This window comes from Oryza brachyantha, chromosome 2 (genome assembly GCF_000231095.2).
Source record: "Oryza brachyantha chromosome 2, ObraRS2, whole genome shotgun sequence".
In the NCBI taxonomy this organism is placed as follows: domain Eukaryota; kingdom Viridiplantae; phylum Streptophyta; class Magnoliopsida; order Poales; family Poaceae; genus Oryza; species Oryza brachyantha.
The window spans coordinates 9,377,139-9,399,656 of record NC_023164.2 but is presented as its reverse complement, the minus strand read 5'-3'; the positions used below and the strand labels follow the sequence as shown (position 1 = coordinate 9,399,656).

Sequence of the window (22,518 nt, the reverse complement as noted above, 5' to 3'; positions counted from 1 at the left end):
AGTTGGCGGCAGCGTCACGCGGATTTGGCCACGCACGGGGAAAGCGGAGGGCTTGTTGCGCCGGTGCAGGCGGGATGTGGCTCGGGCGAGGCACAGCCAGCACGGCGAGGGCGCGACGCGGCTCAGCTTGGCGGCAAGTGGCTCAAGCGGGCATGGCTAAAGGAGAGAGACGGGCCCGACAGGTGGGGCCCACCTGTCGGTGTCTCGAGAGAGTGAGAGTGAGAGGGAAGCGATGGGGACTTCAAGCGCGGGTTGGGCCGTGGCTCTAGAAATCGCGAACAGAGCATGTATTCGCAAAATCAAACCAAAACGTGCACGAATCAGAGATTCGCACGATGAAACGCGAACATGTACACTGTTAGCAGAACAACGGCATGATTTAACGACTTGTTAAATCGAGATTTAACGATTCACTAAACTGCAACTAAATGAATTTAACGTAAAATAAATCTACACGTATGAAATTGAACTCCGCACTGTAGATCGATCTCACGCTAGCTAATAGATTAGAAAATCTAAACAATTACACGGTAGATCAAAATAGATTGATTCGCATGAGTAAAACGTATGCGAACCTAAGATTCGGTGGAGAAAAACGACAAACGGCTGCACTGCTGCTCGCTGTTCGGCTCGACAGAACCGGGACGGCGCACGGCAGCGATGGTTGGAGAGAGGCGATCGGCTCAGCGGTGACGATCTGAACCGGCGCATAGGAAGACGGCGACGGCTAGGACCGGCGATGGCTAGGGCTAGCGGCAGCAAAGCTTGGGCGCGGGAGACAAAACGAGGGGAAAAAATGGGTCTGAGGCGGTCTATTTATAGGGGTAAAGACTAGAGATAAACTAGGATTCCATCCCCTATAAATAAAGAATAGATTGAGTCTCAAAGGAATAAGAACTAGAATCCTAATAGATTGGAATTGATTTTTGAGAGATAGAGATAGAGTCGTGGGATTATTCTGGCTGTGTGGGAGGGGGACTCGGCCAGCGGAGGGGTGTGCACACGTCCTGGACACGGAGAAAAAGATAGTGTGCACAGGCTAGGGGGAGGTGGAGTGTGGCACTGGGGGAGAGGAGATTTTGTCGCACATAGGAGAAGGGGGAAGGAGGAGTGCGGCCAGAGAGAGGATTGAGGGCGCAGGTGGGGAGAGGGGGAGACAGGTCTGTAGCCTTTTGGGTCAGAAACACGAGTAAAATTTTAGTCCGAAAACGAGAAGCTATGGCTAAATAAAGCTAAATAAAGAATAGACGGATGACCGGGAGAAGAGAAAAAGAAAAAAAAGGAAAAAAGATTTTGCCTCCAATTTTACTAATTTTTTTTTTATTTTATTTATTTAAGCATGTTTTATCGATTGAAGTTCATATTTAAATCCTTTTAATCACCTAAAGTGCTTTCGGGACATTTTATAATATTCTGAAAAGCTTCCAATTAATTAAATTAATTATACAATGTTTTTCTCCTGAACTTTAATTAATAAATTATTTTTAATACATTATTTAATTATTTTTAGGCTTGAAAAAAACTCTAGACATGACAAAAACTAATAATAATTATGTACTAGTGGCTTTCTTTGTTTTTGTTTTACGTGGGTGATTAGACTCGTTAGCACACTAAGGTGCAAACGAGCCCACAGTCGCAAACTTCTATGGTGAAACCCCTCACAACCATAGTAAAAAAAATCAAAACTAGCAAACTTAGCATTTCGGTTCTACTGAAAGACCATCTCTGCGATTGAACCGATAATATCTGCGCGACCGATAATATCTACGATTGAACCGATAATAACTAGTAGCCGATTTTGTGGTGTATCGATTGGTTTTGAAATCAAACAGTTTTCCTAATTTATAAGTTATCATATTATCATTATTTTTTGATTTGTGAGCATGTAATAATCATTTTATTTATATACTTTTTACCAATTTATAATAGTTGTATATATAAAATAAAATAATATTAATAAATAACAACCGGCTATTCGACCCATGAACCGGTCAACCGACAGTCGGATCGACCTCGGTCCTTCCACGTCCACCATTTCTCCTTTCTCACGTAAAAATTTTCACCATCCGAATCTTTTGACATATGTATAGAATATTAAATATAGTTTAAAAATAACTATTTATACGGTTTGGATGGAATTTATGAGAATAGCCTAATTAATGATTAGTCGTAATTATAGTAACTCACATATACTAACAGTAGATTAATTAGGCTTAAAATTTTGTCCCATCGTTATATATAATTAGATTAAATTAGTTATCAAAATAATCCTTCGATATCACATATTCCACGTGACACTGGATCTAAAAATTTCCGCGGACTAAGGTGGTGTTTAGGACAAATGACTTATTTTTAGTCCCTTCTTCCATCGAATGTTTGGACGCTTATTATAGATATTAAACATAGACTATTAATAAAACTCATCTATAATCTTAGAGTAATTCGCAAGACGAATCTATTGAGCCTAGTTAATCTATGATTAGCATATATGATGATACAGTAAACATGCTCTAATTATAAATTAATTAGGCTAAAAAAACGTCTTATGAATTACCAATTAGTTTTTTATTAGTCTATATTTAATACTCTAAATTTATGTCAAACATCCACTGTGGTGACTTAAACAACCTCTCACGGCCACTCGGTTTTTTCCCATTTTCCTCGCTCTGTCGCTCACTCCGTCTTCTCTGGCCACCCCACCCCACACACACACACACCCCACCTCACCGCAGAGACGATAACTGTATAGGCGATGGCCGCAGCTTGGTCCTTCCACTCCGTCGCCCGAGCTCCGCCGCCGCTGCGGGGCTTCCACGGGAGAAAGGTGCACTGCTGCAGCGCCGCTCCTCCCGGCGCCGCCTCCACCACATCCTCCTACTCCAAGGTGCCAGCAAGGTCCCAAACCATGCGTCGTGTGCCGAGTCTTGATGCATAGTTAGAGGCGTAGAGCGTGACTTTGCTGTCTTGCTTGCTTCCGTCCCTGTGTGAAGTTCGTGTTAGAGGTGAAAGAGAGGCTGGAGAGGGAGCATCCGGGCCTCCCGACGGGCAGGAACGGGAGGGACGATGAGGAGATGATCCTCTGGTTCTTGAAGGACCGGAAATTCTCCGTCGACGCATCGGTTTCCAAACTGACCAAGGCCATTGTATCCTACAACTATGCTGACATGACAAATAGGCATATCCTGCTTCGATAAACTCTTGTTTAGCATATTGTTTTTTCTTTTCATAGTTTTCTTGGTTAAAACCTAGATTCTTATTATGTTTTATAGTTCCTCTGGGATGGATGCTTTTGCTTACAATCACTGTCCATATACACGTTTGGAAAGGTGGGCTAGAGTCTGGTTTGTCTAACCAATGTTTAATGCTGTTATTACTTTACTTTTTTACTGGCACAAGCATTTTCAGTACTACTTGGATGCACTATTAAATGATGATAATATTTTTTTGATCAAAAGACATATTGAGTTCTAGATAAAATTGGAATTTAAGAGCATCCCCAACAGCTCATCTAAATTTAGTCATCCATATCTTCATTTGGATGATCATCTAAAACACTTTCATTCTTCCTATCCCTTTGTACTCTAGCAGATCATCTATATATGGCATCATCTATATATATTTGGAGGATTGGAGAGAGAACATCTAAATATAGAGTTTCTCTCTCTTAATATGGATGACATCCAAAAATAAATGATGAGATAGATAATCTGCTGGAGCTTAACTTTTACTCTTTATCCTCTATTTCTAGGATGGAGGATGGGATGGACGAGCTGTTGGGGATGCTCTAAGTGATTCCATCAAACTATTGCCATGTTCGTTTCTAAACTTGCGTGATGTTTCATGTTATCTCTCCTTTTCAGGGAGAAAGTTTCACATCATTGAACCTTAATCATTAGGAACTGCATTTCCTCCAGTTCATGGGATTGGCAATGAATTACCCTTTAGCTTATAAGCCATGACCAAAATTTGAATTTTAGAACTTACGTTTGGAGTTGTTTTTTTTTGGGGGGGGGGGGGGAGGGGGGGTCATCATGATTTATTTTTCAGTCTTTTTTCTAAGTCACTACGGACATATATAAAAGTTTTAGCCACAAATTATTTTTGGTCACTAATAAGCCGCTACGGCTTATGGTCAACATAAGCGAAACGATGACAGTTTATACCCCTGATAAAGCTCTATGTTATATTCTTTATATTTGATCCTGTTTGTGCCTAAGTTTTCCTTTCATCTGCATTAGAAATGGCGACAAGATTTTCATGTATCAGAGTTATCAGAAGAATCAGTGAAAGGGTTGTATCAAACTGGCAAGGCATATGTGCATGATTTTTTTGATATATATGGCAGACCGGTGCTAATAGTTGTGGCATCCAAGCATTTCCCTTCTGTAAGTTCTTTATATTATGAATCATGATTTAGATATGTTGGTTGACATTGTTAACCTAAGTAGTTCTTGAACTGTTGATGTTGCTTAGCCTAAATAGTGGGCACTGGGGAGTAAATTGGAGCCACATGATTATTTGTGGGAAACTATTATTAGAACTTTGAGAGTGTGAGAGCAGCTCAAAAGAAAATAATGCTTTACATATTTGCACCACAAAGCTTCACTTTGACTTTCTGCCTGTATTTCTGTTTGGTATGTAACTGATGGTTATATTACCTATGCACACAAATACAGAAACAAGACCCAGTTGAAAATGAGAAGTTATGTGCATTTTTGGTTGAGAAAGCATTGAGTAGACTTCCCTTGGGAACAGAGAATATACTTGGCATTTTTGATCTTCGAGGATTTCAGGTGGAAAATGGTGATCTCCAGTTTTTGAAGTTTTTGGTAAGTTGTGTTCATTCATGTTATTCTATTCCAAACTACATAGTTGTTCCTCAGCTAACCAAAGATTTCCGATTAATTACTGAGCTTTTGGAGCGTTGAACATGTATACAGTTATGTCATAGGTAGGGGCCAAGGGATCGAGGCCCATGGGCTCAACTGGGTGAACAGTACACGCGTGAACAGTGCACGCAGTACTGTAGTAATCGGTTAGTTGATAGGATAGGATTAAGAGATAAAATTAGATTAGATCAAGTTAGTTACCTAGGGATTAAGTCTCACCATCTATATAAGGTTGGGATTGTATCGTTATTCTAATCAAGAGTTAGTCTTCCCTAATCTAAGTTCCCCTCTCATCCCCTAGCAGCCGTCGCCGCCCAGCTATCCTCCCGGTAGTGTTTACCCCCTATGAACCCTAGCCCATAACAGTTATCACCGGCTTGCCTTTATCTATCAATGATAAAAAAAATCACTTCCCTTGAATACCAGTTTGTGAAGTAACATGATCATTAGCTCATGTGATTTCTGTATCTTCAAAGATCGATTATTTAAAAATAAACAAGAATTTTCTGCTCTACCAAAATCATTTTAAAGCGTATTTTTTGATATATTGTGTGAACATAAAGTTTGTACTAAATTATGGTAGTCGATGCATTGAAACTTCCAGGCTTCCATACTTGATGCATATTTTCCGCAAACCATTTGCTCTGTACTTCTGTTGACAATTCCTGACGTTGTACAGATTGATGTGTTCTACTATTACTACCCAAAGCGGCTTGGGCAAGTTCTTTTTGTTGATGCACCATTCGTGTTTCAGCCGATGTGGCAGCTTGTTAAACCTTTGTTGAAACAATATGCATCCCTGGTCAGCCCTCCTCTCTACCTCTCTGCATATGAATTTATAGCAAATGACTTAATCTTTACCCCTTCACTGTTGTTATTCCTGCACATAAGGTGAGATTTTGTGATGCCGAGACAGTGAGAAAAGAATACTTCACAGAAAATACTGTACCCCCTGATTTCCGCAATTAGGTGTCGTGAACTCTTTATCATCTTTGTCAGTACTGGGTTGTTGCTCTGAAGAGACTGTTGCAGATTCCAGTGACAGGTCAGTGCTGATTCCCCTTGTTTTGCCTTTGGATATCGGCTTGTTTTCTTTAGAGATTAAATATTGAGCACCTAGCTCTTCCAATCAAGATTAGGTGGGGTACGAATCATGGCCCTGATTTGTTGCTTTGAATTGAAATTGTGTATGTTTTCTACCTGGTAGGAGTACCAAACCATTGAGACGGAGTTAACCTGTATTGACAAGATTTTTGGACTTCAATCTTTACACTCAGGATCATATTGAAATCATTAGCTAGTCGCACAAGAATTCCCTGGATGGACTACGAAATTCTCCAAAAAGGCCTTAAAGAATGTATCCCCAGCATCCTTTGCTGTTTTTTTTTTGGCATTTAAACTGTAAATCTGTAATCGTACCATCATCAGTTGAGTAAGCAGTAACCATTTTGTTTTAGATCCAAACAAAAACAAAGGAAAATCACACAAACTTATCCTAAAGATATTCCGTGTCCATTCTATTCACAAGGTTCCAGCTCAAGGGATTGTTTGGTTTAGAGGAATTTTAATCCATATAAATAAATAAATAAGTAAGGAATGGGAATATATGCATGCACCAATCTATAAGATTTTTTTCTAAAGGAGATTGAAATTGATGTAAAATTTTCTTTGTTTTCTCTCCATAACTTGTAGGAAAGGAAAAATCCGTTCAATTTTCCTAGAGTTCGCTTACTACATATAGGAATTAAAATCCTTTATTTTTTTTCCTCCTCCAGAAAGAACGAACCCTAAATTTGTCCCTACATCTCCATTGCACTAAAACACTTTGAATCACCTTTGTTTTCCACGGCTACACTGTGACTGTGAGTACACTCTTCTAGTCTAGGATACCAATCTGCTAAACCAAGCAATGACAACCGTCCACAGTACATTAAAACCCACCTCCACCACTTAAGGCTCCCAACTAACCAAACCCTACAGGCCACTCCCATGCTGCACCGCCAATTCACCATCGCCATCCACCCAATCACCCAGAAGATCGGTTACTCCAATCTCAAGAAAACCACTCCGATCGAAGACTACCACCACTCCTTGCCATTTTGCCCAGCTGGGCATGCTTCACGTGCACGCGCGCGCGCACGCACACGGGACCGGGACGGGACGCGACGCGAAACGGTGAAACGTAAATACGCGCACGCACGCATCCGATCGACCGCGCGTCTCCGGTCACGGGCGGCCTGTGCGCGCATTGGCTCGTTCGTTCTTGGCGCCACCCGCCTTAAGAATGCCCACCACCACGTACGATACGATGCGACGCGAGCTAGCTGTCTCGCTAGCTTCTTCATTGGCGTTTGGCCGGCCGCGTTTGCTCTCGCTCGCACGAAGCCATGGGGATCTGTATGTCGTCCGTGGCCGTGTGGAAGGAGAAGGTCGTCCTCGCGGGGCGGCGGCGCGGCGAGGTGGTTCTTGCCGGCGCGGAGGACGTGCGGGGAGGAGGAGGCGGCGGCGGCGGCGGGTACGGGCTTCTGGGAGGTGGCATTGACGCCGATGTGCTGGAGGCGGAGGAATTAGTGGCGGCGGCGCGGAAGGTGGTGAGGTCCGGGGCGGAGGCAACGGCGGGCGCCGGTGGCACGCCGGCGAGGCCGATATGGCAGAGGAAGGTGCTGATGGGCGTCAAGTGCCAGCTCCCGCGGTTCAGCGGGATGATACTGTACGACGAGCGCGGCCGGCCGGTGTGCAGCGGCGTCCGGGACAGGGCGCGCGACCAGGTGATGCACCTCTCGCTCGCCATCGCTCGCTCGCTCGCCATGCATTTGCACTAGCTGAGCAAACTAATCAACGGCGTGGCTCGTTAATTCGTTCGTGTGTCGATATATCTGCCTGCAGGAGAAGCACGCGGCGGCGATCATGGTGCTGAGGGACATGCTCTAGGCCTTCTAGGGCTCTAGCTTGACGGCTGGCCGGTCATCCCGGTGCTTCCTGTGTTTCAGTTAATTAACCGAACGATATGTGTGTGTACATCTTTTGTTTCGTTGGTTGTCCAGCCGGGCCAACTGCGTGTCTCAGTGTAGTCACTAGTCAGTATAGCTAGTAGTATTCAGGGAGGTACTGAGGCACCGAGAGGCAATAAATTAACGAAGGTCGCGCGTTCGTCAGGTATATTGCTCATTACGAGTGTTATCTCCTTCAGAAGAACTCCCGTTCCTGCTTTGTGCAAACCTCTTGTGAATTGCGATTGGGTGGAGTATAGTCAGATTTTTTTTAAAAAAAAAACTGAGGTGGAACTGTGCTGCTTTTATATTAAGAAGAAGAAGATAATCGATCCAGTTTATAGGAAAACCAGGCAGCACGGTTAATTAAGGAAAACTAAAACCTTCACACGGAATACACGAGATATAAGTACACGAGAATAAAATTTAAATTCTAAAATATTTATATTTTGAGATGGGGAGAACAGGGCTTGAAATGGGTTTTAAAAAGTTAATTGGATCCATACCCTCCTAAATTTATTTGTTTTAAAATAATCTCTCTTTTTATAACGTAAGATGTTTGACTTTTTTTTATAATGTTTGATCATTTATCTTATTCAAAAAATTATGAAAATATCATTTGTTTTGCTTGTAACTTATTTTATTATCAAAAAAACTTTAAGCACTATTTATCTTTTTTTATATTTATACTAAATTTTTCGAATAAGACGAATAATCAAACGTTAAAAAAATATCAAACATTTTATATTATATATTATGAAACGGAGGTAGTATGTCATTATATTCACAAAATTAAGACTAAATTATTATAATTTGATAGGTATGTGAGACGTGACACTTTTTACTCATTCCAAGCCATTATAAAAATATTCTCAACGGGAAATCACCGAAAAGAATAGTACAGTAGTAGTGCAAGCGAATAAAACAAATCGAAAATTCTGATCCCCGCCTCCTCCTCCTTCCCCAAACCACTCCCAAAGTCGCCGCCTCTCCTCGGTTCCATCGAATCGAACAACGAGAGGGGGAGAGAGCAATGATCCAGCTGCTGTTCCTGGTGCTCGTGGCGGAGGCGGCCGTGGCGGCGGCGCTCCTCTTCAAGACGCCGCTGCGGAAGCTTGCCGTGCTAGGGATCGACTGCCTCAAGCGCGGCCGGCGCGCGCCCGTCGCCGTGAAGACCGTCGCCGGCGTCGTTACCGCCCTGCTCACCTCCACGCTCTACAGCATGGCCGAGATCAGCGGCCGCGCCGGGGGAGACCCCGAATCCGGCGGCGGCGGGGGCGGCGCCTCCCTCTCGCCAACTGACCAGGTCCTGTTCTCGCGGCACCTCCTCGAGGCGTCCCTCATGGGTAGGTGTTGGTTGCGCACATCCCTCGCTTGATCAAACCGCTTCACCGATGCGCTATGCGTTGGGGTCGCGTTAATGGCATTCACCAGTGTAGAAATCTCACACAAAATATTTGGTGTGATCAGTACTGAAAATTTTAGAAGGAAGAAATGGATCAAACGATAGTTTAGGCTGTAGAGGGTTATACTTGTAGCTGATTTCCTTCATCCTGCCTATGGGATGAAGACACTAACACGAGTGAACATGTCAAACAATCTTTTTAGGCATTTACTTGTCGCAAAGAAACATCAGAAGTTTAAGAAGAGTTAGGTGCTTCAGCCGAAGCAAACTCATTTTTCTCATTTTATTTTGTCTACTAGCTTTTAGTTCAGACCTAGGGTATTGAGATTCAGTTCCTTGAGAAGAAATCGATTCAGCCAGTCACACGGACTTCATTCCGACTAGTGATTTTGTTATGTAAAAAGAAAGCAAATTTATTACAGGAAGAAGGCTTCTTGTTGCCTGGCCATCTGAGCTATTTACCTTTTCTGTGTTCTGGTTATAATGTTTTCATAAAAAGGGTACTTCTCCACCACTGGAAAGATCTATATATTGGTCCATAGCAGTAAGCATCTAGTTGGTGTTGCAAGGGACTGTACAAATTCTCAGTGTGAAATGGGGGCGGAAAGTACAACACTGTTGCTTGGGTACACTCATCTTTTAATTGAACAAGATATGTATTTCTTCCACTAGAGAATGTCCACTTCTCATATAGTGGATGCTGCAAACGTCCATGCTATATAAGATTAACAAAGATTGACGAAATATGGGTTAATTAATGGTTATGTGTGGTCAAAACACATAAATAGTTAGTTCCCTGAGTACATTTTATCGAAGAAGTTGCCCTTGTGTCTTATTTCATGTTGCTTTCTTTCAGTAATCCAGTGTGGACTTCATTTTCATTCAAAATCGAAGCTCTTCTTTTATTCAAACTACAAGTAATGTACTTTATGCCTTTTTAAAGCCCTCTGACCTATTCATAGATATCTTCGACGTTCACCCTGATATAGAGTTAGCAACTAGCCAGTAACCACAGCTGGCCTCACCGCAACATTTTCTCCCGCTAAACTGTTCGCTCTATGCTATAGCTTGGCATGCCTAGTTCAGGCATGCCCTTGATTTGTTAGGTGCAATGTGACACAATGACTTACCTTGGAGATTTTTGTCTGAGTCACTGCATCCATTTGTGCCCACTCTTGTACAAGTTTGGTTTTGAACATGGAAAGAGCATATCCATCTAATTCAGTTGAAGATCTGAAATCTGCATCTGCATGCATGTGCTTAAAGTTGTCAAATGTTCTATAGTATGATTAAATCTCAAGTTCCCTCCCATAAAATTAAATTTGTGGCTAGGATTACCGCCACTGAATTCTTTTTGAAACATAGCCTATTTCAAAGTAAAGTTATGGGTTCTGCAACTGGTTTCTTTATTGCATGAAAATAAAATCAGTTATCTCTGTCCAGTAAACTTTAGCTAGAAAACGTTCAGGTTTTGTCAACTTGTCATGACTCATGACCGTGATTTGTACAGAAGTTTAAGCACACCATGTTGCTCATGTTCAGTTTATACTTGTGCCCAAAGGATGAATTTAATTCCTCTTGTCAGTTTAATCTAGTATTTTGTTTCCTTTGAACTGGTACTATTTTATGCTTCGTCATTTTAAATACTGCTAGAGTGCAGTATGTGTTTATGCAACCAAATAAAAGACTTATTACAATTCAGCTTTTGTGTAGCTAATATTTGTTCCTTGTCTTCACATTATGTCCAACACTGTCCAAGTACCATAGTGGGATGGAAGCCATTTATTTCTTAAAAAAAAGGAGGAACAGAAAAAATGAGCTTAGGAAATAGAAATTAGGCAGAACATATCTGTGACTGCGATGTCATGAAAACAAATCTAATATTCCCCCTCTGTCCTTTAATTTAAGGGTCCAGATTCATCCCCAGAATCTCTTCGAAGTTAGGGGAGGGGGTGGAGTATGTGAGATGCCTCGTATTAGATGGTGTTCTTTCAGAGATTAATCAATTTCACAAAATAGAATCAATATGAATTGCATGTATTTGGAGGATCACCTGTGACACATGATATGTTTACATACTAATTTGGCAATATGTTTCTGTTGTGAACCAATATCTACAGCACTGAAGATAGTCACTATCTCTATCACTGGAAGTCCAATGTATTAAGCTTAGCACAGTTTCTGTGGCTGGGTGTGGGACTAATGTTCACAATGGTTTCACCAATGGAGAAATTTGTTTTCAATAATTCTTGCCTGCCGAACTCCTATAATCAACTATTTCTTGTTTGTTACTGTTTGATGTGAGGTAGGGACATAAGATGTTCCTTTTCCCCTAAAGGCTGGACCAGGGGTGTGAGTCTGGAGTTAGCAGCTATGTGGAATATATTGTGTCTGTTATGACTAAAAAATATTTCACTTTGTGCCTTAGATCTGCATATCTGTTGTCATACGTTGAAATTCTGACCATTTGCGATGTTCTTTCAGGATATTCCTTATTTCTTGCTCTAGTTATTGACCGGCTCCACCAATACATCAGAGAACTACGTGGGCTAAAGAAGAATGTTGAGGCTGTAAGTAAGCATAATAAAATGTTAGAGGAAGCAAAACATGGAAGTATTGAGGAGACAAAGAAATACCAGGAAGAGATTGCCGCTCTCAATGAGGATATGAAGAAGCTGAAGCTACAAGTCCAAGAGAAGACAGAGGAAGCTCACATTGCCGAAGATAAGGCTCTTGCTATTCGAAAACAATCTGAAAGCCTGCTACTTGAATACGACCGTTTGCTGGAGGACAACCAACATCTCCGGGAGCAGCTGCACTCCATTGACCTCAGGCTGTCCAGTTCTTGAAACAATTTCAAGAAAAATATTTTCAAGTCAACCTATTGCTGCAGAAACTTGTCCATCACAGTTTTGCTGAAAAATTCAAGTTCATTCCTGGTGGTAAGGTCGTCTGGATTCAATGTGCAGACAATATGCTAGTTCAGTAGTATTTTCCCTTATCAGTTTTGACAGATTTACTTAACTAGCTTTTGTAATATATAATTGTAGGAAAATTCGAGTTCTATATTGTCATGCACTTACATTTTTTACTTTATTTGGTTATATTAATAATGTTTGTTAATTGCATTCACATGAAACATGATCTATTTGTGTTGGACTCATTCCCTTGTGTTAATTTAGTCAATTGCGCTGGCGGCACCATAACTGCAATTTGATCTAATGCTCATGAGCACATATTTTGATTTGTGAATGCAAGATGTCCAGTTTCCATGGCACTGGCACGCTGCATAGTCTATTCTTCGTATTTATGCCGCATGAGCTGAGTATAGCAATTTTTGTGTTCTGGTTGGAACTTGTCCTTCCAGGAAAGATGGAAAATAAATTCTTTAACTCTGCTTCAGCAGCTGACCTAATATCAAATTGTTTTTTTTTCAGAGGCCTGTAGAAACCATCTTCGATGAGCGCTTTTGTTTAGAGCTAAGGTTAGACTCGGCTTGTTTTCACTTAGAATTGATTAGATTATTAAGCCTGACTACTATAAACTGAATTATTATCTCTGAAGTATGTGATAAATGGAAAAGTGGGTAGATATAATAAAGCATCCAAGAGTGACTCTTTGCTCACTCAATAAACTGAAAAAAAAACCCCTAAGGTTGGGTCTTTGCCCACCCAGTAATCTGGAAAATAGAGACCAACCTAATAATCCGAAACAGACCTAAGGTTGGGTTTTAGGACATCTTTAGTGTATATATTTTTTAAGTTCTAAGTATAAATATGTCATAAGATGTTAGTTTATTCAAGTGTGTTTCAATGCTTAGACTCATATAACTTAGACTAAAGTGCGACATACTGAGATAAAAAGATGTAGGGACACCAATTTTTAACATGTGTGCCCCGGAAGGAATTTCTTATGATTGTCTAGGATTTCGACCACACAAGCTTCGATTATTTCATAATAGTTGATTATTACAACTCTAAAGGTTATAAGATTCAAACTAAAAGAATTTTTACAAGAAAAATTGATAAAAGACTCCACATGCAAAAACTAGTGTAGATCAAGCCTAGCTCAAGTCTTCACCTTAGAAGATCTCGTCATCTTTCGAAGTAATCTATATGTCAATTTATGCAAGAATGAGTACTTATGTACTCAGCAAGATATATTGCTAGTTGATTAAGCAAAACAATAAGTAAAAGCAATATAATCATAAAATACCAAAACAAATAAATAAAAACTTACCAAAATACCTGCAGTAAATTTTATATTATAAAAACTACTTATACCAGAAGAATTTGGAATCACCCAAATGACATAACTCTAAAGACCAGGAGTACGGCACATTCTAATGGTTTAAATCACCTCTACAGAGACTGCCCAGCTTTAACCACATAATATAATGAACTGATCAGGGTTAAGATAACGTAGTCGTTTAAGATGTCCCATATACTACTAGTTACTGTCCAGTGGATCCTTGAATCATCTAAGTGGTTGAACTCTTGCCAGAGCCCAAGCAAGGTACTTTATCGTCACACTTTCATGGTTGTCCACTGTTGCGTAAACATGCAACCTAGCACCTCGTGCCCCTTTCACATTTTACGCCCCGACCTGCTTATCAAAAGCCACCCCTATAGTCTTTCGTATCATGGGACAGTATATTGGGCTATGCTAAGGTTAAACTCGGTCGTGTGGAAAGGCGTAAACTATATCATTTTTTATGGTATAAGAGGGGTTATTTAAATCCGGGGAATCCACCATACTAGCATAGTTTATCCATATACCACATATGCATAACCTCCAATCACAAACCCATTCCACCGGATCCTTAGTTTAAGGGTGTTTTCATCAGGGATAACCACGTGAAGCGCCCCTGCGACTATTCAACTATCTCCCTTAGCTATTCACAGCATCTTCATTGTACACCTATGGTCCCCTCATATATACAGACCTCGTGTTGTCCCTTCATCATACACCGATGGTCACTCGGGTATATAAGATCCGCATGCACCCATGGTCCATCGTATCCTCATGCTCTAGGACCCATCGGGCTAAAGATGTTAAACCAACCAAACTCTAGTACCTATTATAGAGTCAAAAATAGTATTTTTTATTCCAAAAGCTAGCCGATGAGATGAAAGCTCCTCTCCTTTTATATTAGGTCTCTTATTATTTCACAACCAATATGTGACTTTTCAATATGTTTGAAATTATTTCTATTATTTAGTTTATATTAATCCCAAACTGAAACAAACAACCTTACTCTATTTTTCACTTCCGTGAAATAGAAGAAAAATAAATTCCTTTTTTTCGCCAATATGCGCCATTCCTTCAAAATGAAGACCTTTTTAGAAAAATTAACTAGATATGCAAATATGAGATGCACGGTTTGTCGGTGCATCGATCAAGTCAAATGTATCACAAAGGTCAAATGAAATGCATAGGTATACTAGACATTTTTCCTACGCAAAGATCCTCGGTCACTGCACGACTGACCCATGTACAAAACTCGAAAGGTACAAAAGGAACGGCCCAAATCCTAACGGGCCCAGAGCCCATCATCGCCTCCCGCCCCGCTCGTTTTAGGGTTTAGACTGCCACTCGCGCGAGCAGTATATAAACCACGCTCTTCCCCGCCGCCGTCTAGGGTTTCCCACTCCGCGGCGCCGTCTCCCTCCCGCGGTAACACGGTCTCTTCCGAACTCCTCCTATCCATCCATTGGCGCGATTCGTTCCGTTCGTCTCATCCTGCCTCCTCTCTCGCTGTGCAGGATCTGTGCTCGGACCACTCACCGGCGGCGCAATGAGGTATGGATTCGCTTTCTCGTCCTTTGCATCCGTGATTGCCGTGAGGTGTTCGTGTTGTAGTTGCCAGTGTGTTCGAAAAAATCGGGTGGCGGCGCCGCTTGTTCGAGCGAAATCTGTGTGGGATTTGGGGCTTGGGTGGCCTCGGCGGAGGTAGGAGCGGCGGATCTGGGTTGGGTGGGCTGCGTGTCCGATTCGGCCGGCTGCTCAACGGGATTGCGGCGTTGGGTGTGGGGGTGAGGTGATGCGAATTGCTGTTTGGAGAGAGATCGCGAGAGGCAGGAATGGAGGGGGTGATGGAACTTGTTTCATGTGTCTTCTTATCCTAGTATACTATTTTGATGGTGACTAGTTTGCTTTCCTGCTCATCTCACGTCGAATTTGTGGGAGAACGGCCCGTCATTGCACCATTTTATAACCATGTTTTAAATTCTTTGACGAAGCATATATTTTACCTGTTAGATGACTTGGTTTGTTATTGCCTGCGATTAAATAATGCATGTAAGATTAACCTGTTTATCTTCAGTATATAGTAGATTTTTATCCCATAGTTGCAGATAGCTGTTGGCTGCAATATTTTATAGAAATGCTGCAAGGGAAGTTTGTGTGATAAACATTTTGACAAATGTATTCTGATGTAGAACTTGTTCTGTCTAATCATTTTTGTTTGCAATTGTATTCTGCCAAAAAAACATTACTATATCTGGTAGTGAGCAATCTGAATTCGCAGTAAGATAAGCTGCCACATGTTCAATAATGCAAACTGGTTTTCTTTTTCCTGTTGCAGTAAGTTGCAGAGTGATGCTCTGAGAGAAGCGATCTCCCAGATTGCCAATGACTCTCGTGAGAAGCAGCGCAAATTTGTGGAAACCATTGAGCTGCAGATTGGACTGAAGAACTATGACCCTCAAAAGGATAAGCGTTTCAGTGGGTCAGTTAAGCTGCCTCACATTCCTCGTCCAAAAATGAAGGTTTGCATGCTTGGTGATGCTCAGCATGTTGAAGAGGTATGCTAGGATTGTATTGATTTTGCATTCACTTACTTTTGATCTGTAATGTGTGGAATGATATCTTTCATTGCAACTCAGTAGTTACTATAAGTATGCGGCTTGCTATGTGGTTTTTGCTGTTCTTTGTAAATATTTCATTAATTAAAACGTAAAATCTCATTAACCAATTTATCCACAGGTTTCAATTCATGTCATGTGAAAGATTTATTCTCAGATACAATATTATAATATCTGTTCATTGTAAATGTATTCTATTGCAGTAATGATAGATTAATACCTTAAATCAATATTCCAAAATCCAAAATTTGCTATTTTTATAGATTTGTTCCACTTGATGGCATACATGAATTTGTACTCTTGAGTATATGCCTATTCATATCAGACTATTTTAAAATCTAAAGCTGATAATTGTGTTCTATGTCACATTTTTGTTCTGCAGGCTGAGAAAATTGGCCTAGACTATATGGATGTGGAAGCCCTCAAGAAAATGAACAAAAACAAGAAGCTAGTTAAGAAGCTTGCAAAGAAATATCATGCTTTCCTTGCTTCCGAGGCTATCATCAAGCAGATTCCCCGTCTTCTTGGTCCTGGTCTTAACAAGGCAGGCAAGTGTGCCTTTTCCTTATTCCATCCATTCCACTTGGTTTCAGTGGTTGTCTAGCAGTTGAGCAAACAGTTATTAACTGTTATACATTACTATATCAAGAACTGTCTTTTTATAGAATTTTTACTTGATTAGTAAGTGGTAGGCCACGTGGGGGCTTTTTTGTTAGAAAGGAATGTATGAGAATGCTTCTTCAATTCTTTTGTTTTTTACCCTTTTAACAGAAGCATGCTCTGCTAATACGTATTTTCTTTGTTCTTTATTTATTGGAAATGTACACTATCTAGTGACCAATATTTTTGCTTGTGAACTTAATTGTTTATGCCATGTAAAGCCTATCATAACATGATCCATCTGCAGCAAGTGGTTTTAACAATTTTTTTATTATCTCCTACCCTTTTGTTCATACGCTGTTACATTTCTCCACCACAGGAAAATTCCCAACTCTGGTGACACACCAGGAATCCCTCGAGTCCAAGGTTAATGAGACTAAGGCTACAGTGAAATTCCAGCTGAAAAAGGTTCTCTGCATGGGTGTTGCTGTTGGCAACTGTGCTATGGAGGAGAAGCAGATCTTCCAAAATGTGCAGATGAGCGTGAACTTCCTTGTCTCTCTTTTGAAGAAGAATTGGCAGAACGTATGTTATCTGATATTCCTTGTAGCATCGTAGATACAAGATTTATCTTTGTTACCTAGACTTATGCCTAATTATTCTGACGATTGACATGCTATTTGTATCATCGTGCAGGTTAGGTGCTTGTACCTGAAGAGCACTATGGGAAAGGTGTACCGGGTGTTCTAAGTTATTTTCTTTAGTTTTCTAGATGTTTTGGAAACTAAGCTACTTGGAACTTTTCTCCTACTTTCGCAATCATCAAATTTTGTGCAACACCTGTGGATTAACGAATTTGGATTTAATTGTCCTGTATTAATTTGACTTGCCTTGCTATCTTTGGTCGGACATCATTACATTTTATTTTATACATCGAGAGTTCTGAGATGGTCTAATATCCTGTTGCGCAATCATTATTTTCTGTGCCTGAATCGTAGTAGTCTTCGGCAGGATGGATTAGAGAAGGCATCGTGTATTCATACCTGTTAAGAGTTACATTATATGCACACATCAGTACTTTGAATTATGAACGGTTTGAAAATAGAAATTCGATACACCTGACTTTTAGGGGGATGCGCTGGCACAAGCACATATATATCAACTTCGAAAAAATCTTACCTGTCCCTAGTTTTGGGATGAATTATAGCAGGACGTCACCGTATCAATCTCGGTTCTTCATGCTGGAGTTGCAACTAGATTACTACAATACAATCAGAATATCTAAAACCTTCTGATCCAACAATGTTTGGATGCTGCAATCGGAATGGCGCATGTGCTGAAGGAGAAGACTGAAGGGAGTGGATTCCGGTTTAGCCTGAAAATCTCGACAGAGGCAATGTTAGTAAAGCCTAAAAAGATTTATTTTGTAGGACCAAATCAATTTGAAGCGTGAAGATCTCCTGTAGAGACAGGGAATTCCTTGCCAGGGCATACGACCCTATATCCTTCCTGGTCAGGTGCAACTAGGGTCGTCAACTAGGCTTGTCAAGACTCAAGAACTGCCCTGTCCCCCGACCGCCCGCCAACACTAAGTGGGACTAGCAATGTTTTTACTATCCCCATGTGGGGAATCGATCCTCATTGAGCCTCGTCGCTCCTATTAGCTTCCTTCGTTGTTGTCCGAGCATGATTTGTCATAATATGTCGTTTTGGACTTGGCTCGCACACACTAAATAAGTTCGAGCATCATATTGAACCATTTACGAGTTTGTGTATTAAATTACACTCACCTAATAAATTTATGTACCGCCAACATAATTTACTCTTTTAAATATATACTACATGTATGATCTTGTAGCAACCTCGTTTCAAGATTCCTATACTTGTTTATTGATGCGATAACTTTTCTATGAGTACTTTGGCCCCTTTTCTTTATATCTTTCTTTCGTCGAAGTGTTGTTTTTCCTATTTTTTGGATTTCTAATTGATATTAAAAAAAGTACTCCCTCCATTTCCTATTACATTGCTACGTATTTAATCTAAGTCAAACTTTTTCAAGTTTAACCAAATTTATAGAAAAAATATGACAATATTTAAAACATAAAATAAATATACTACAAAAAATGTGGTCAATGTGGAGTTAATAAAACTAATTCGGTGTTGTAAAGATACTATTTTTGTCCATACATTTGGTCAAATTTAGAGAGGTTTTTCTTATTATATGAAACGGATAGAGTGCAGGATACGTGGTTAAGTTTGGCATCAATTATTTTTGTAAAAAAATATCTTGTTCTCATCCAAATACTGTATACATATAAAATTCGCTGTTATTTCTTAAGGGGATCTCTTGCGAATTAGACAGGTGATGTACATGCTGCAATGGTTGGATGCTTGCATCCTATACCAATTGCTACGCTGCCATTTCTTGATCCACATTCTACTACAGCTTGGGATGCATCGAGGGATGATGCAGCCGCATTAACTCAGTCTCAAGGTGTAACTTGTCTGACGGAATATGAGACACAAAAATCAGGAATCACTCTTGAGCAAGTAAAGGAGAGGTTGCGATCAGTGCTGTCTTTGACTGACGTTACTCGATTTCCAGTGCCAAAGAACCCACAGACTGTCATTTTCGTTCGTGCAACGGTCATTTTCGTTCGTGCAACGGTCAGTGTCAACGCCTTTTATTATCATTTCACAAACATGATTTCCCTGCTTGGGTCTTATGTTCTCAACCTAGTACATAAATTTCTTGTAAGGGTAACTCAGGTCCCTCGTCTTTTTGCATATGCTTATAAGCAAAAAAATATATTAAATTTTCAACTTTAAATTTGAAGTTGATTTTGAGTTTTTTTCACCAAAGTTTATTTCTAGCATTGGCTTTTAAATCACTAAAAATACGTATATAAAAAATTTATTTACAAATTATTCTCTGTTTGTAAATATGTCATTTGTTTTTTTCGTTGAAACACCCAAACAATCTAACCCAATGTCCACCTACCTTACTAGTTCATTCTGGTTTCCTACTGTTTCTCATATCTTATTTCTGCATTCATTCAAAATAGATTTATTGTCTGTGTCATTTGCAGCAACACATCATCTTAGGTGCTCCATTCCAGTGATGACCCATGCCTCTCTGCTGTAGTATTGTCATCTGCTTAATTCAGTACTTTGAGATATCAATCGTTTTTATCGGTGCCATCTAATGTTCAATGGATCTTGGTTGCTAGTTTAAAGTGATCTCCTTAATTATTTGAGGATGATGGTTACACTCCCTAACATTCGATAATGGAACTCCAGAAGGCACTGCCAGGTTCAGAGTTCCGGCGAGTAACAGGAGGGCATGTATCCTCGTTTTTCATCCACAACGATGCGTTTCGCAAGGCCATTGTTTATGCTCCTGAAAGAATATAGCAGCAGAGGGAGGTCCATGATGTGCTTCTTAACTCGAGTCATACGACATGACAAGGCACATTTTTGTTAAAGGCGACCCACAAATACCACATTGTCTGTAACTGATTTCTGTGTTTACCCCCCAGATTGGGAAGATGAGAGTAACAATATTGCATCTGTTATCTGTAAATTCCCTAGTATTTTTTCCCAAATTCACCTACTACTGAGTACTGACCTTGCAACTTAAGTCACGTGCTGTTGAGACCAGAAAGAAGCAGATGACCGTGTATCCTAGCTATATATTTTCTGTCTGAAGTTCGAACTTTGAAGCATATGCCACAAGAGAAAACATTACAGCCTTACCAATTTCAATTCTTATTTTCAGACTGACTATTCACCAGCTACAGCAGCTTGATTCTTTCTTATATATGCACAATTACACATGCTGTCTCCTAATTAACTATCTGATCTTGTCAAAGAAGCAAGAAAGGTAAACGACCAACGCCTGATCCATTGATCCTCTCTATGCATCGCATGTATCTGAACATCTGAATCCTTATCTGAAGAGAAGTAAACGATCAGCACCTGATCCCTTGATCATCTCTATACATCGCATGGATCTGAACTTCTGAATCCTTATCTGAAGAAAAGTAAACTATCAACACCTGATCCCTTGATCATCCCCATAGATCGCATGGATCTGAACTTTTGAATCCCTGTCTGAATGTAGCAGTGATCAACTGAACTCTCTCCGGCCAGTCTGCTCGCTACACTGTGCTCAAATAATGAACAGAAGGGATATAAACTAATATTTTAGCTCAAAGAGACATCCTGGGTGGCTTAAATTAGCGAAGGAAAACCTATGCAAATAAGCGCCAAAAATATTAAATAAATCCAGGAGATAGTCTATGGAACAATACACATTTTTTTTATTTTGGAAGCCTTTCCCTGTTCTCAACGAAATGGAGGAAACAAAAATGACAGTTTTCAGAAAACTAAAAAGTTCAGACTTTTCAGTTTTTAACAATTTGAAAAGAGTTTTGAAAGTGCACTGAAAAGGCATCCAAATGATATAAAAAAAAATATGAATAAATTTGGTAGTGAATTCCAACCATAGAGGACCAAAAGATGTAAGGTAAGCCTCTTCTAATTTGTAACACATTTCAAGGTACAAAAATCACTAGAGCAGTAACCAAAGTAACAGCAAACTGAATGTTTCAGCTTTTTTAGATTTTTGACAACTCAAAGTTTAAGAAATCGAGTTTAACATATGAAGCAAAGAAATTTGTACATCTACTTAGAGCTCCCAAAAAATGTACATCTACCAGATCAAAATGTAGTGGGCCTCAGTCAATCAAGACATACCCCTAGGAATGAAACTAAGCTAGAGTAAGTGGCAAATCCTGGTATTGGAATAAACGCCTTTGGGCCAAGTTTAGCAAGCTCGCAGTAGTCACTCCAATTAGTGAAATGAGATTCATCGAAGGGGCACTTGAAGATCCTTGGGATACGTGGCTGGTGTGTTGTTGGAGTCAGCGATGGCCAGTACAGCTCCCATGCTGGTAGTGTGGCGCCATGCAACCCGGCAGCGAACCCAATGCTAATGCGTATGAGTAGATCAGGAAAACGAAGAGCCTCTGCTATAGAAAGTACCGAACGCAGCAGTCCACGCTTTGTGTTGACCTGACTGTTGAAGGAGGACAAACTTCCATAAGTGTCGGATTGACCTTGGAACCATAAATCCAAAGTGGATCGGTCGCCGTCAAGATCCCTGTAGCTGCCCGTGAATGGGAGAGTCACAGTCCATAATAACTTCTCCTCCAGAGTGATGTCACTACCCAGCTTCGCATCACAGAATACATTCCATTGGTTCCCATGAAGAAATCCTAGCAAGTAGAGGTCGCGGAACGCAAACAGCAACTTTACTGGCTCCCGTGGGCCGCCTACCCAACTGTCTGGTCTGTGCATTACCACAACGAAGTACATGTTATCGTTGGGCGCCGTTGGGAGCATCGGGATCTTGTGTACGAAATGTGGCGCATCGCCCTCGCTCCCCAAGTTAGCTCCACAGTGGATCTCCACAGCCTCGATGTAGCGAGCAACACCCCCATTCTCTTGCGCTGACTTCAACTTGATATGTCTCTTAATATCATTGATCATATGTAGGTAAGATTTATTCATTTTCTTTGGATCCTCATGTAGATACAAGTGTATATACGGAACTTGACCCGATTCCTGCATTGCAATCAACACATGCGAGTTCAGAGGTTAATAATTCAATTAGAATCAGATCATACCTTTATAAGGTAAGAGCACCACCAAATTTAATTGATGGAATTAAAATTTACAAACATTTGTTTACTAGACATACTTTC

At 40.6% G+C, this 22,518-nt stretch overlaps 4 protein-coding genes across 6 annotated transcripts; all 4 read left to right on the top strand.

Moving 5' to 3' along the window:
- The first annotated feature begins 2,700 nt into the window (after positions 1-2,700).
- On the top strand, positions 2,701-6,418 carry LOC102716842 (motile sperm domain-containing protein 2). Of its 2 annotated transcripts, XM_006647151.3 has the most exons (7): positions 2,701-2,884; positions 2,991-3,143; positions 4,239-4,385; positions 4,677-4,829; positions 5,569-5,691; positions 5,781-5,934; positions 6,097-6,418. In XM_006647151.3, exons 1-6 carry the CDS (start codon positions 2,753-2,755, stop codon positions 5,856-5,858), a joined length of 786 nt encoding a protein of 261 aa, XP_006647214.1. In that variant the 5' UTR covers positions 2,701-2,752; the 3' UTR covers positions 5,859-5,934; positions 6,097-6,418. The 2 variants fall into 2 exon arrangements, with proteins under 2 accessions (XP_006647214.1, XP_015689026.1); XM_015833540.2 differs by lacking the exon at positions 2,991-3,143.
- Positions 6,419-7,163: 745 nt separating this feature from the next.
- LOC102705506 lies at positions 7,164-8,048 on the top strand. Its single transcript, XM_040521243.1, has 2 exons — positions 7,164-7,657; positions 7,776-8,048. The coding sequence occupies exons 1-2, from the start codon at positions 7,277-7,279 to the stop codon at positions 7,818-7,820; spliced, it is 426 nt and encodes a 141-aa protein (XP_040377177.1). The 5' UTR covers positions 7,164-7,276; the 3' UTR covers positions 7,821-8,048.
- Positions 8,049-8,783: 735 nt separating this feature from the next.
- On the top strand, positions 8,784-12,407 carry LOC102717125. The gene is made up of 2 exons (XM_006647152.3): positions 8,784-9,225; positions 11,769-12,407. The coding sequence occupies exons 1-2, from the start codon at positions 8,913-8,915 to the stop codon at positions 12,131-12,133; spliced, it is 678 nt and encodes a 225-aa protein (XP_006647215.1). The 5' UTR covers positions 8,784-8,912; the 3' UTR covers positions 12,134-12,407.
- A 2,503-nt stretch (positions 12,408-14,910) lies between these two features.
- LOC102717403 (60S ribosomal protein L10a-like) lies at positions 14,911-17,823 on the top strand. Of its 2 annotated transcripts, none has more exons than XM_015833861.1 (6): positions 14,911-14,968; positions 15,050-15,086; positions 15,871-16,090; positions 16,533-16,698; positions 17,130-17,335; positions 17,447-17,823. In XM_015833861.1, exons 2-6 carry the CDS (start codon positions 15,082-15,084, stop codon positions 17,498-17,500), a joined length of 651 nt encoding a protein of 216 aa, XP_015689347.1. In that variant the 5' UTR covers positions 14,911-14,968; positions 15,050-15,081; the 3' UTR covers positions 17,501-17,823. The 2 variants fall into 2 exon arrangements, with proteins under 2 accessions (XP_015689347.1, XP_006647216.1); XM_006647153.2 differs by having other exon boundaries at positions 14,930-14,960.
- Positions 17,824-22,518: the final 4,695 nt, after the last annotated feature.

Coding starts and splice junctions, on each gene's coding strand:
- LOC102705506 (XM_040521243.1), top strand. CDS start 7,277: ATGGGGATCTGTATGTCGTCCGTGGCCGTGTGGAAGGAGAAGGTCGTC. Junction 7,658..7,775: donor GGGACAGGGCGCGCGACCAG/GTGATGCACCTC, acceptor ATCTGCCTGCAG/GAGAAGCACGCGGCGGCGAT.
- LOC102717403 (XM_015833861.1), top strand. Junction 16,091..16,532: donor ATGCTCAGCATGTTGAAGAG/GTATGCTAGGAT, acceptor TTTGTTCTGCAG/GCTGAGAAAATTGGCCTAGA. Junction 17,336..17,446: donor TGAAGAAGAATTGGCAGAAC/GTATGTTATCTG, acceptor ATCATCGTGCAG/GTTAGGTGCTTGTACCTGAA.
- LOC102716842 (XM_006647151.3), top strand. CDS start 2,753: ATGGCCGCAGCTTGGTCCTTCCACTCCGTCGCCCGAGCTCCGCCGCCG. Junction 3,144..4,238: donor CCAAACTGACCAAGGCCATT/GTATCCTACAAC, acceptor CATCTGCATTAG/AAATGGCGACAAGATTTTCA. Junction 4,830..5,568: donor TCCAGTTTTTGAAGTTTTTG/GTAAGTTGTGTT, acceptor GACGTTGTACAG/ATTGATGTGTTCTACTATTA.
- LOC102717125 (XM_006647152.3), top strand. CDS start 8,913: ATGATCCAGCTGCTGTTCCTGGTGCTCGTGGCGGAGGCGGCCGTGGCG. Junction 9,226..11,768: donor CCTCGAGGCGTCCCTCATGG/GTAGGTGTTGGT, acceptor ATGTTCTTTCAG/GATATTCCTTATTTCTTGCT.